We start from the raw sequence: 13,369 nt of genomic DNA, 5'->3' as shown, positions 1-13,369 counted from the left end.
CCTTCTTGGGTTTTCTTCCAATTTTTACTTTCTTTAGCTATCGTTTCTCTGTTTTCTTTACTATTCTTCTTCAATTCCTCATTCTCCACCTTTACATCTCTTAACTGTCTTTTTAGGTCTTCTATTTCATCAGTTAAGTTTTTATTCGCCTTTTCTAGTTCTTCCAATCTTTCAACCCTTTGTAAAATGGTGTTCATATGACCTAACCTACTCTCCAAGTCCTCGATCACCTTATCAACCTTCTTCTCTAGTCTTGTCAGTCGGGGGGGGTTTGTGTCCCCCCCACTCTCTTTAAATCCCTTGAAAATATTCTCATCACTTTCTACTGTATTGTTCCTATCTATACTTCTAATCTTTACATTCTTATTAGACATTCCGTCGTCCTCCAGCTCGTCTTGCGGTCGCTTGTTTACTTTTCGGCGGTCTGTTAGGGCCAAGTCCTCTACTTCCTCATTACCTTCCATTTCCCCAGCAATCCCTCCCCTTCTCCTCTTTCCTTACTTTCCCACTACCCCACGAGCAATTTCCCCCCACCCTGCAAATACAAAAAGGCACTTCTCTTTGCGTTGGGATCCACAATCTGCACTTTTCTTCAGAACGTTCTTCAAGCCGTCCGTTCGTTGAAAGTGTGTATTTACCTAGTTGTATTTACCTAGTTGTATTTTACGGGAAGGGGAGCTATGCTCGTGGGGTCCCGTCTTCATATCTCATTTTATCTAAACTATTTTTAAATTCATGTATTGTTTTTGCACACACCACTTTCTCATCTAACTTGTTCCAACTGTCTATTACTCTGTGAGGAAAGCTGTTCTTTTTCAAATCTCTTCTATAGCTGTCTTTTTTTATTTTCTTTCCGTGTCCTCTTGTATTTCTGTCATCCCATTTTATCAGATTCTCTCTATCAGTAATTTCTATGCCTTTCATGATTCTGTAAATAGCTATCAAATCTCCTCTCTCTCTTCTTTGCTCTAGTGTCTGTAGTTTAAGTTTTTGTAGTCTCTCTTCATATGATAGTTTTGAGAGTGTTGGTGCCAGTTTTGTGATTGCTCTTTGTATTCTTTCAAGTTTTTTTATACATTTTTTTGTACTTGGTGACCATATCGTTGCTGCATATTCCAATCTTGGTCTTATCAGGGTGATTAGGATTTTCCTCACCATTTCTTCATCCAGGTATGTAAATGCCACTTTGATTGTTCTTATTAAATTATAAGTTTCTCCAAAAATCTTATTTATATGTTTCTCAGGTGACATATTATTCATAACAATGTCTCCCAGGTCCTTCTCATTTTCTACTTTTTTTATTCCTTCTTCTCCCAAATTATATGATCCTGTTATTCTGTTTTTGCTTTTTCCAAATTCCATTATACTACACTTTTTTGTATTGAACTCCATCTCCCACTTCCTACTCCATTCTTGTACTTTATTTAGATCTCTCTGTAGTGATTCACAATCTTCTTCAGTTTTCACTCTTTTCAGTAGTTTTGCATCATCTGCAAAGAAGCTCATATAGCTTTCAATTCCTTCATCCATATCATTAACATATATAGCAAACATTATTGGGGCCAGAACTGTTCCCTGCGGGACACCGCTTATTACTTCATTCCATTTTGAGTGCTGATCTCTTATCACTACTCTCATTTTTCTTTCTTGCAAAAAGTCTTCCATCCAATTTAGCAATTTACCTTGTATTCCTCCTTCATATTCTAATTTCTTAAGCAACTTCTTATGTGGTACTTTGTCAAAAGCTTTTTTTAGGTCTAGAAATGCACAATCAGCCCATCCATCTCTTTCTTGTATTATATCTATTAGCCTTGAATAGAAACATATTAAATTGGTGACGCATGATCGTCCTTGTCTGAATCCAAATTGCCTTGGATTTAGTACTGTAACGAACCCCCCCCAGGAGACTGGAGGTTTGTCACCCGATTTCAATTCATAGGTCCGTTGCATTTAAGAGACGTGACGGTAATGTTTCGAGCGAGCTTCGCCCGCTCACACTCGCCACCTCGTCCCGTGGTGAGTTCTCAAGGCGACGAAAACGCAAAGTAGACTTATATCCTCTATTTACACAGAGCCACTACAAAAGAATACTGGGCTGTAGGAGGCACCTCGGGTCACTTGCCAACCCTCGAAAGGCTACTTGAAGCCTCGCTACAGCTTACAAACGCAATAATAATCCGAGCGAGAACCACGACGCCTTCTCCCGTCACCTGTCCTGCTCGTCTCTCTCCTCCCCGGGATAGCGTGCCCACGCAGTCCCGCCAAGCACGCCTCGACCAATCACAGTCGCTGCTCGACGTCACGTGCTTCCAGGTGGCGTCCATCTTTGGCGCCAAGGATCACGACGAAAGCGTCATCTCCGATGTCACGATGTCGACAGGATGCAATAGGGGCCGCTTTCGTAACACTACCCCCACCTGTAAAGAGATGGAGCAACCTCGCTCCCCAACTCCCTCATCCATACATACATACATCACAAAAAAAGAGAAACTAAAAATTTACTTTTTGGTATCACAGAACTAAGGACGTAATCTTCACTCCATACCGGTAGACGACGTTCCCGCCTGGGTCTCCTTACCACGAACCCAGCGTCGACGTCTGTGAGTGCCCCCTCTAAGGGACACAGCTCCTCTGCTGCAATCTCCTCCAGCACCAGTGACGCGGTCCTCCTCGGGTCCGGGTCTCCGTCCGCCCCCACCGTCAGTGACGCGTCGTCTCCCACCATCCATGGCTCGTCGTCCCCCAGGTTTCGGTCCCCGTCCTCCTCGTCGCTGCTCGATTGAGAAGCTTGCTCCCCCCAGGAGAAGTTGCCAGGACCGTGGTACCTCCACAGCCTATCAGCATGCACCACCAATGCTCTCCTCCTTGCCCCCTGGCGGATCCTGAAGGTGACGTCCGAGATGACCTTCTCCACCACATATGGCCCCTCCCAGGGGCTCTGGAGCTTGGGAGACAACCCCTTCTTACGCCGAGGGTTGTGCAACCACACTTGATCCCCCTCGTTAAAGGGCGGTGACGTAGCTCGACGGTCGTACCGATCCTTCATCGCCTCGCCCGACACCTTCAGGTTAGATCTCACCTGATGGTGCACCTCACGGAGGCGGTCCTGGAGGGCCGCTGCGTACTGGGTGACCGAAGTGGGCATGTCCTCGTCCGGCGGCCTGCCAGTCACAAGGTCCACTGGCATCCGCAGCTCCCGCCCGCACATCAACCGGGCTGGCGTGTACCCGGTTGCCTCATGTTCAGCTGAACGGTAGGCCCATAGAAGCAGGGGGATTTTTAAGTCCCACTCTTCCTGACTCTCCTGGCAACACTTCGCCAACTCCTGCCCCAGCGTGCGGTTGAAGCGTTCCACCATGCCGTCCGACTGCGGCCGCAGGGGCGTGGTGCGAGTCTTCTTGATGCCCAGCAACTGACAGCACTCCCGGAATACTGCCGACTCAAACTCCCTTCCTTGGTCGGAGTGTAGCTCGTGCGGAGCTCCAAACCGGGCGAAAAACTCGTCCACTAACACGCCTGCCACGGTGGCGGCCTCATGGTTCGGCAGCGGGTATGCCTCCGGCCATTTCGTAAAATAATCCATGGCCACACACACGAAGCGGTTACCTCGGACCGTCTGAGGAAATGGCCCTAGGATATCCACCGCCACCCTCTCCATAGGCGCCCCAACCTGATACACTTGTAAGGGAGCAGCTGACCTCCTCCCGGGGCCCATCTTTCCACAGCACACGTCGCAAGATTTGCACCACTCGCTCACGTCCTTCCGCATGCCCACCCAGTACACTCGCTGCATTAAACGCCCCAGGGTTTTCTTCACACCGAAGTGGCCACTCGCACTGCCACTGTGAGCCTCGCGCACTAACGCTTCCCTCATACTAATGGGAACAATGGTTTGCCAGAAGGATATACTGCCGTCACACGAGTGCCACTGCCGCTGCAGCACACCCTCACTCACTCGCAACACTGACCATTGTTGCCACAACGCCTTCGCTGCCGGGCTTAGCGGTGCCACACTTTCCCAAGGCGGTTTTTCTTCACCCTCCTCCCTCAGTGTCACTATGGGCCCAATATCAGCGTCATCTCGCTGGGCCTGCCTGAGGTCCTCTCCCCACTTCGTGTCAACAGCAAGAGCAGCAGCCTTCACGCTCACAGGTTCCGTTTCACGGCGGCTACAATGCTTACAGTCGCTATCGCAGGGACGGCGGCTCAGGCTGTCAGCATTGTTATGCATGTTCCCTGGCCGATACTCGATGTGGTAGTCGTGCTGCTCCAGCTTCCCAATCCACCTAGCCAACTGCCCCTCCGGATTTCTGAGGTTTTTGAGCCACCTCAGAGCGGCGTGGTCGGTCCTAATCTTGAACTTGGCCCCGTACAGGTAAGGATGGAAGTGATCAATCGCCAGAATCACCGCCAACAACTCCTTACGGGTGACGCAATAATTCCTCTCTGGTGCTGAGAACTTCCTGCTAAAGTAGGATACGACCCACTCCTGTCCATCTTTCTCCTGAGACAAGACAGCCCCTACTCCCTCAGCACTTGCGTCACAATCCAACACGTACGGTCTCGTGGGGTCCGGGTACGGCAACACAGGGGAGTTAGCGAGAGCCTCCTTCAATGTATCAAAGGCCCGTTGACATTCTTCACTCCAGTGAAAGGAGGCCCCTTTCCGAGTCAAGTGGTGGAGTGGTACTGCGATTTGTGCGAACCCCTTGACGAACCGCCTGTAGTACGTACACAAACCAATAAACCCGCGCACTTCCGTCACACTGCGCGGAACCGGCCACTCCTTAACCGACTCTACCTTACCAGGGTCTGTTTTCACCCCCTCACTACTCACTATGTGCCCCAGAAAAGGCACCTCCCTCTGAAAAAGGCAGCACTTCTTCGGGCTGAGTTTCACATTTGCTGCCCTAAACCTATCCAATACTACCTTAAGCCTTTCCAGAGCACACTCAAATGAATTCCCATACACTAGCACATCGTCTAAATATACCAGGGCGCTTTTCCAGAGCAGCCCATCCAACACACGCTCCATCAGGCGCTCAAAGGTTGCCGGGGCATTCACTAGGCCAAAACTCATCACTTTGAATTGATATAGCCCCTGCCCATACGAGAAGGCTGTCTTCTCTCTGTCCTCCTCCGCTACCTCCACTTGATGGTAACCAGACTTCAAGTCCAAGGTCGAGAACCACTGGGCTCCCGCGAGCGCGTCAAGAGTGTCATCCACCCTCGGTAGAGGGTACGAGTCCTTGGTTGTCACCGCGTTAAGGCCCCGATAGTCCACACAACACCTGGTGGACCCATCCTTCTTCTTAACGAGTACGACGGCCGCACTCCAGGGACTAGCCGACTTTTCAATTACCCCTTGCGCGCGCAGTTCCTCCACGGCTTTCTCCACTTCCAGCCGACGGGCGGGTGCGATCCTTCGGGGCGGCAGCTTGACCGGCTGACTATCCCCTGTGTGTATGCGGTGTTTCACCAGGCTGGTCCGGCCCAGGTCGGTATCCCCCTTCGAGAAGACGTCTGCATACCGTGTCAACACTTTCCTCACCTCGTCAACCTGTTCCCCAGACAGACATACCGAGCTCCTCTGCAATAGATCCTGCAGATGAGGTGGGACTTCAGTGTTACCCCCCTGCGTGTCCTCGAAGTGACCTTCCGTGATCATAGTCGCCTGTCCACCACCCTCGTCCGGGCCCAGGCTTTCCCCTTCCTGCTCCTCACTTAGACGGCAACGGTGGCTGGTTTCGGGTGGTGGTACAGTGTGGGCTTCCTCTGCGTCAACGGCGCCCTCCCTAAGCGGCACCACGTCACCTCCGACCGACATGGTCATCTCCCCGAAATCCAGCACCGCCCTGCTTTGCTGGAGGTAGTCTAGACCGAGCAAGTTCTCCCCGACGTCAGCTACAAAAACAGGAAGATGCTCCTCAGTGTTGCCAACCGTTACCCTGGCATGCACTGGTCCCCTCAGCTGCGTGCAGTGCCCCGTAATCCCACACAGCTGTTGCTGGGCCACCGGGGGTCGTCCAGTTGCCACCATGCCGTCCTGCACGAAGGTGCGTTCTGCGCCCGAGTCCACCGTGAAGCAGCAAGACTTACCGTCCACTTGCCCGCCTACCTGAACGGTCCGGGCGCCCTCGGCGCGGCAACTTAAACGGACTGGGGTCTCCCGTCTTCCGGCTGGTATTCGACCCCTTCCGCCAGCCCCTCCCAGTTTCCCGCTACCTTCTTGCTATCCTTGTCGGAGACGATGGCACACCCTGCCGTCTTATACCCCTCACCACAACTCCAGCAACAGGGTTTGTACCGATGCGGCCCTGCTCCAGCACCGACAGCCTTTCCGCCGTGCGTTCCCTGCGGGCAGTACTTTTTGGAATGCCCTTGTTGCCCACACGAGTAGCATTTACCCCAGAACTCACCTGAGGGTGATGCAGGTCTAGAGGGGGATTTGTCCACTTTCCCCTTCTTTGCTCTCACCTTGTATGAGTCACTGTTCCAGCTGGGTCGCTCCCGCGTAATCCGGAGAAACGACTCCATCTCCAGGCCCCTCGCCAGGGCCTCCTGTAGGTCCTTGGGGTGCGCCTGCTGGACGTATATCCTCAGCTGCTGGTTATCGATAGCGTCAACAAACTGATCCCGCAAGAGAATGGTGATCATCTCCTCACTGGCCTCCGGGTACGCACGGCGCACCAATACCTCCAAATCCTGCGCTAAGCGTGTCAGGGTCTCTCCCGGGCCTCTTACCCGGGCCCGGAACCTTGTCCTGAACACCTCAGTTTGATGCTGATGCCCGTACCTCCTCTCCAACGCCGCCGTCACCTTACTATAGGAGCTCCGCTGGGTGGCTGGTAGTTGGTTCAGGACTTCCAACGCTGGGCCTTTGAGCGCCCACACAAGCTGCATGGCCATCTCAGGTCGACTCCACTGGTGGGCGCTAGCCAGGAGCTCGAACTGTGTCTTGTACGCTTCCCAAGACACTGTCCCGTCGAACTCCTGCGGGCGGCGCCTCGTCCCACTCCCTAGCCTCCGTGACGTGGAGCTGGCAGCCGAGAGGCCCGACTTTACCGAGGCTGGCGGGGATGGCGGAGGCGACAAAACATTCGCCGGGGCACCTGGGGGAGACGGAAACGCCTTTGCCAATGGAGAACGGCTCTTGAGTCCTTCGTGCCGACTCTTAGCTTCGTCCTCGTCACTATCTTCCGCCTCGCTAGCTTGCTCACTCTCCCGGGGCAGCGTATCCTCATGCCGGAAGAGGGCAGGGGGCACTTGTGCTGCCACAACTTCATCCACATACCTCCTAAGGTCACTGGCCACTTTTTCCACCTCTCCCTTCACCTCGTCCTTGGTGAAAACTGCCTCTAAAACTTCTCCTTTCACCCGCGAGCACTCCTCCTTAACGAGTCCAAACACCTGTTTGAACACACTGTCAACACGGTTCGCCACAGCTTGAATTTCGGCTTGCTGTGCTTTTCCTTGCTCCGATAAAGCATGGTTCACCATTGCTTGCAGTTCAGCGTGCTGTGTCCTTCCTTGCTCCGCCATAGCCCTTATAACGTCTGCTAGTGTGGTTTCCATATTAGCCATGCTAGTGTAATAACTCTACGGCACTGAAAACGACCACAATACCACTTACCTGGGCACAACACTTTGGACCTGTCACCTGTCACGACAAAATGATCGCGGCTTTTCCCGCTCACACTCGATAGATCACCGCGACGCACTTAAAATGCACTTACACTTACAGATCCCACTTCTGACACCACTGTAACGAACCCCCCCCAGGAGACTGGAGGTTTGTCACCCGATTTCAATTCATAGGTCCGTTGCATTTAAGAGACGTGACGGTAATGTTTCGAGCGAGCTTCGCCCGCTCACACTCGCCACCTCGTCCCGTGGTGAGTTCTCAAGGCGACGAAAACGCAAAGTAGACTTATATCCTCTATTTACACAGAGCCACTACAAAAGAATACTGGGCTGTAGGAGGCACCTCGGGTCACTTGCCAACCCTCGAAAGGCTACTTGAAGCCTCGCTACAGCTTACAAACGCAATAATAATCCGAGCGAGAACCACGACGCCTTCTCCCGTCACCTGTCCTGCTCGTCTCTCTCCTCCCCGGGGCAGCGCGCCCACGCAGTCCCGCCAAGCACGCCTCGACCAATCACAGTCGCTGCTCGACGTCACGTGCCTCCAGGCGGCGTCCATCCCTGGCGCCAAGGATCACGACGAAAGCGTCATCTCCGATGTCACGATGTCGACAGGATGCAATAGGGGCCGCTTTCGTAACAGTACGTTGTTTTTTCCAAGTATTTTACCCATCTACTTTTGATAATTCTTTCACAAATTTTTGCTATTGTACTTGTTAGAGAGACTGGTCTATAGTTGGTAGGTTCTTCTTTATTTCCTCCTTTATATATAGGTACTATATTTGCTTTTTTCCAATCTTCTGGAACTTTTCCTTCTTTTAAGGAACTGCTTATTATGCTATGTATTTTGTCTGCCAGTTCATTCCTGCATTCTTTCAGAATCCAGTTTGCTATTTCATCTGGCCCATGCGATTTTCTGACATCAAAATTACCCAAGTGTGTCAATATTTCATTCTTTGTTACTTCTATTTCTTCCATAGGGGGGACTTTTTCTTTCCACTCAATCTCTTCAGGTTGTATATTTTCCCTTGTAAACACTGATTTAAAATGTTTGTTCATAATTTCTGCCATTTCCATTTCCTCAGTGTATTCAACTCCTCCTTGTCTTAATTTCTCCAAGTCTTGTTTGTTTTTCAGTTTATTGTTTACAAATCTGTAGAATAGTTTTGGTTGATCTTTACACTTTTCTATAACATCTTTTTCATATTTTCTTTTTTCCTCTCTGCACTTTTGTACATATTCATTTCTATAACCAGTATATATTTTCCATTTTTCAGGTCTTCTGTCTTTTTTCCATCTGGTCCAGGCTTTGTCTCTTTTGTCTTTTAACTCCCTACAACTTTTGTTGTACCAGCATTTTACATATTCTTTTTCTTGTTTTTGTCTTGGGACATACTTTTCCACTCCTTTTTTGTAAATTTTTGTCAAAATATTCCATTTCTCTTCCACTGATGTTTCTTCTTTGTATATTTCTTCCCAGTTTTCTTGTTGGAAGAATTCTCTTATTTTATCAAAGTTTGTTTTTTCATACATCATTCTTCCTTTTCTATATTGTTCATTTCTTTTGATATATTTTTCTTCATTAAGTTCCAGTTCAATCAATATGTGGTCACTTTTACCTATTGGTGTTTTATATTCAATCTTGTCCACTATTCTAGGTTCAGATGTAATTATTAAGTCTAGCCTCGATGGTTCTTCTTCATTTCTATACCTAGTGTTCTCTTGTATCCATTGTGTCATTGAATGGTCAGTAATCATCTCAAGTAGAGCATTTCCCCATGAGTCATCACCACTCTTTACTGTCATTTCTTCCCAGCAGATTTCTTTGCAATTAAAGTCGCCCATCATAACTATTCTTCCTCCGTCTTCCATTATTTTAGTTAATGCTATTTTTGTGTCCTCTAACATACTTTTATATTCACTCTCCTCCCATGAGGCTGTTTTCGGAGGCACATAATTGATCACAAATTTTCTGCTCTTCTTATCTCTGTCTTCCACTTCTATCATAATCATCTCTACTGTATTCTTTCCATATATGACACCTTTCACGTTTATATCCTTCTTAGTCAGGAACATAACTCCACCCCCTTGCTTTTTCTCTCTGTTTCTAATCCAATAATTGTATGCATCATGTCCTACACTGTTGGGTGGTAGTGGGCCTTTTAATTTTGTTTCTACAATTCCCATTATGTCCGGTTCTTTTTCTCTCAAATAATCATTCAGCTCATTCAATCCTGTTATTAATCCATCTATATTTGTGTAAGACACTCTTAGTTTTCTGCCACTTCCATTGTGTTCTCTGTTTCCCTTATGTTTTTCTTTTGTATGTCGAACTTCCTTAGTTTCATGTTCACTACTCTCCAATAGAATCTCTCTTTCTCTGACTCCGTTCTGTTCTCGTTTTTTGCCTTAGCTTCCAGTCTTTTCTGCTTTTCTTCCTCTCTTTCCTCTTTATTCATTTCTCTTTTTATCCATATCTTTTTGTATTGTTCACTTGTTGCTAGTTTCCCTGTTTTGGATAAGATATTCTCTGCCGTTGTTTGTGACTTGAATTTAATCTTAATTGGTCTGGTCTTGTCTGTGCTATACTTTCCGAGTCTAAATTTCTCTTCGATTTGTTTCATAATTTCTGGTTCATCTTCCTGAACTGATTCTAGTAATTGGCTTACTTTTTCATTTTCCTCTTTGATTCTTGTGGTTCTATCTGTGTTGTGTTTCTCTTCCATTCCTAATATAATTATACATTTCTTCTTGTCTGCTAAATCCCTTACTATATTCTCCTTTTGTCTCATCACTTTAATAACTGAGTCTTCAGTATGTTCTTTCAATTGCTGTTTGACTATGTCAGTGAATGAAACCTTATTTCCTTCTTGGGTTTTCTTCCAATTTTTACTTTCTTTAGCTATCGTTTCTCTGTTTTCTTTACTATTCTTCTTCAATTCCTCATTCTCCACCTTTACATCTCTTAACTGTCTTTTTAGGTCTTCTATTTCATCAGTTAAGTTTTTATTCGCCTTTTCTAGTTCTTCCAATCTTTCAACCCTTTGTAAAATGGTGTTCATATGACCTAACCTACTCTCCAAGTCCTCGATCACCTTATCAACCTTCTTCTCTAGTCTTGTCAGTCGGGGGGGGGGTTTGTGTCCCCCCCACTCTCTTTAAATCCCTTGAAAATATTCTCATCACTTTCTACTGTATTGTTCCTATCTATACTTCTAATCTTTACATTCTTATTAGACATTCCGTCGTCCTCCAGCTCGTCTTGCGGTCGCTTGTTTACTTTTCGGCGGTCTGTTAGGGCCAAGTCCTCTACTTCCTCATTACCTTCCATTTCCCCAGCAATCCCTCCCCTTCTCCTCTTTCCTTACTTTCCCACTACCCCACGAGCAATTTCCCCCCACCCTGCAAATACAAAAAGGCACTTCTCTTTGCGTTGGGATCCACAATCTGCACTTTTCTTCAGAACGTTCTTCAAGCCGTCCGTTCGTTGAAAGTGTGTATTTACCTAGTTGTATTTTACGGGAAGGGGAGCTATGCTCGTGGGGTCCCGTCTTCATATCTCATTTTATCTAAACTATTTTTAAATTCATGTATCGTTTTTGCACACACCACTTTCTCATCTAACTTGTTCCAACTGTCTATTGCTCTGTGAGGAAAGCTGTTCTTTTTCAAATCTCTTCTATAGTTGTCTTTTTTTATTTTCTTTCCGTGTCCTCTTGTATTTCTGTCATCCCATTTTATCAGATTCTCTCTATCAGTAATTTCTATGCCTTTCATGATTCTGTAAATAGCTATCAAATCTCCTCTCTCTCTTCTTTGCTCTAGTGTCTGTAGTTTAAGTTTTTGTAGTCTCTCTTCATATGATAGTTTTGAGAGTGTTGGTGCCAGTTTTGTAATTGCTCTTTGTATTCTTTCAAGTTTTTTTATACATTTTTTTGTACTTGGTGACCATATCGTTGCTGCATATTCCAATCTTGGTCTTATCAGGGTGATTAGGATTTTCCTCACCATTTCTTCATCCAGGTATGTAAATGCCACTTTGATTGTTCTTATTAAATTATAAGTTTCTCCAAAAATCTTATTTATATGTTTCTCAGGTGACATATTATTCATAACAATGACTCCCAGGTCCTTCTCATTTTCTACTCTTTTTATTCCTTCTTCTCCCAAATTATATGATCCTGTTATTCTGTTTTTGCTTTTTCCAAATTCCATTATACTACACTTTTTTGTATTGAACTCCATCTCCCACTTCCTACTCCATTCTTGTACTTTATTTAGATCTCTCTGTAGTGATTCACAATCTTCTTCAGTTTTCACTCTTTTCAGTAATTTTGCATCATCTGCAAAGAAGCTCATATAGCTTTCAATTCCTTCATCCATATCATTAATATATATAGCAAACATTATTGGGGCCAGAACTGTTCCCTGCGGGACACCGCTTATTACTTCATTCCATTTTGAGTGCTGATCTCTTATCACTACTCTCATTTTTCTTTCTTGCAAAAAGTCTTCCATCCAATTTAGCAATTTACCTTGTATTCCTCCTTCATATTCTAATTTCTTAAGCAACTTCTTATGTGGTACTTTGTCAAAAGCTTTTTTTAGGTCTAGAAATGCACAATCAGCCCATCCATCTCTTTCTTGTATTATATCTATTAGCCTTGAATAGAAACATATTAAATTGGTGACGCATGATCGTCCTTGTCTGAATCCAAATTGCCTTGGATTTAGTACGTTGTTTTTTTCCAAGTATTTTACCCATCTACTTTTGATAATTCTTTCACATATTTTTGCTATTGTACTTGTTAGAGAGACTGGTCTATAGTTGGTAGGTTCTTCTTTATTTCCTCCTTTATATATAGGTACTATATTTGCTTTTTTCCAATCTTCTGGAACTTTTCCTTCTTTTAAGGAACTGCTTATTATGCTATGTATTTTGTCTGCCAGTTCATTCCTGCATTCTTTCAGAATCCAGTTTGCTATTTCATCTGGCCCATGCGATTTTCTGACATCAAAATTACCCAAGTGTGTCAATATTTCATTCTTTGTTACTTCTATTTCTTCCATAGGGGGGACTTTTTCCTTCCACTCAATCTCTTCAGGTTGTATATTTTCCCTTGTAAACACTGATTTAAAATGTTTGTTCATAATTTCTGCCATTTCCATTTCCTCAGTGTATTCAACTCCTCCTTGTCTTAATTTCTCCAAGTCTTGTTTGTTTTTCAGTTTATTGTTTACAAATCTGTAGAATAGTTTTGGTTGATCTTTACACTTTTCTATAACATCTTTTTCATATTTTCTTTTTTCCTCTCTGCACTTTTGTACATATTCATTTCTATAACCAGTATATATTTTCCATTTTTCAGGTCTTCTGTCTTTTTTCCATCTGGTCCAGGCTTTGTCTCTTTTGTCTTTTAACTCCCTACAACTTTTGTTGTACCAGCATTTTACATATTCTTTTTCTTGTTTTTGTCTTGGGACATACTTTTCCACTCCTTTTTTGTAAATTTTTGTCAAAATATTCCATTTCTCTTCCACTGATGTTTCTTCTTTGTATATTTCTTCCCAGTTTTCTTGTTGGAAGAATTCTCTTATTTTATCAAAGTTTGTTTTTTCATACATCATTCTTCCTTTTCTATATTGTTCATTTCTTTTGATATATTTTTCTTCATTAAGTTCCAGTTCAATCAATATGTGGTCACTTTTACCTATTGGTGTTTTA

At 45.6% G+C, this 13,369-nt stretch overlaps 1 protein-coding gene and 1 pseudogene across 1 annotated transcript; one reads left to right on the top strand and one right to left on the bottom strand.

The window, feature by feature from the left end:
• Positions 1 to 13,369, top strand: part of LOC143040476 (uncharacterized) — an 80,017-nt pseudogene that overhangs the window by 13,742 nt on the left and 52,906 nt on the right.
• Positions 6,151 to 8,280, bottom strand: LOC143040302 (uncharacterized). The gene has a single exon (XM_076211183.1). It carries the CDS (start codon positions 7,582 to 7,584, stop codon positions 6,151 to 6,153), a length of 1,434 nt encoding a protein of 477 aa, XP_076067298.1. The 5' UTR covers positions 7,585 to 8,280.

The sequence above is a fragment of the Oratosquilla oratoria genome, chromosome 28, assembly GCF_046742065.1.
Source record: "Oratosquilla oratoria isolate Oo_2021 chromosome 28, ASM4674206v1, whole genome shotgun sequence".
NCBI classification, from domain to species: Eukaryota; Metazoa; Arthropoda; class Malacostraca; order Stomatopoda; family Squillidae; genus Oratosquilla; species Oratosquilla oratoria.
Note: the sequence above shows the minus strand (reverse complement) of the source record. Positions and strands in the feature narration are given on the sequence as shown.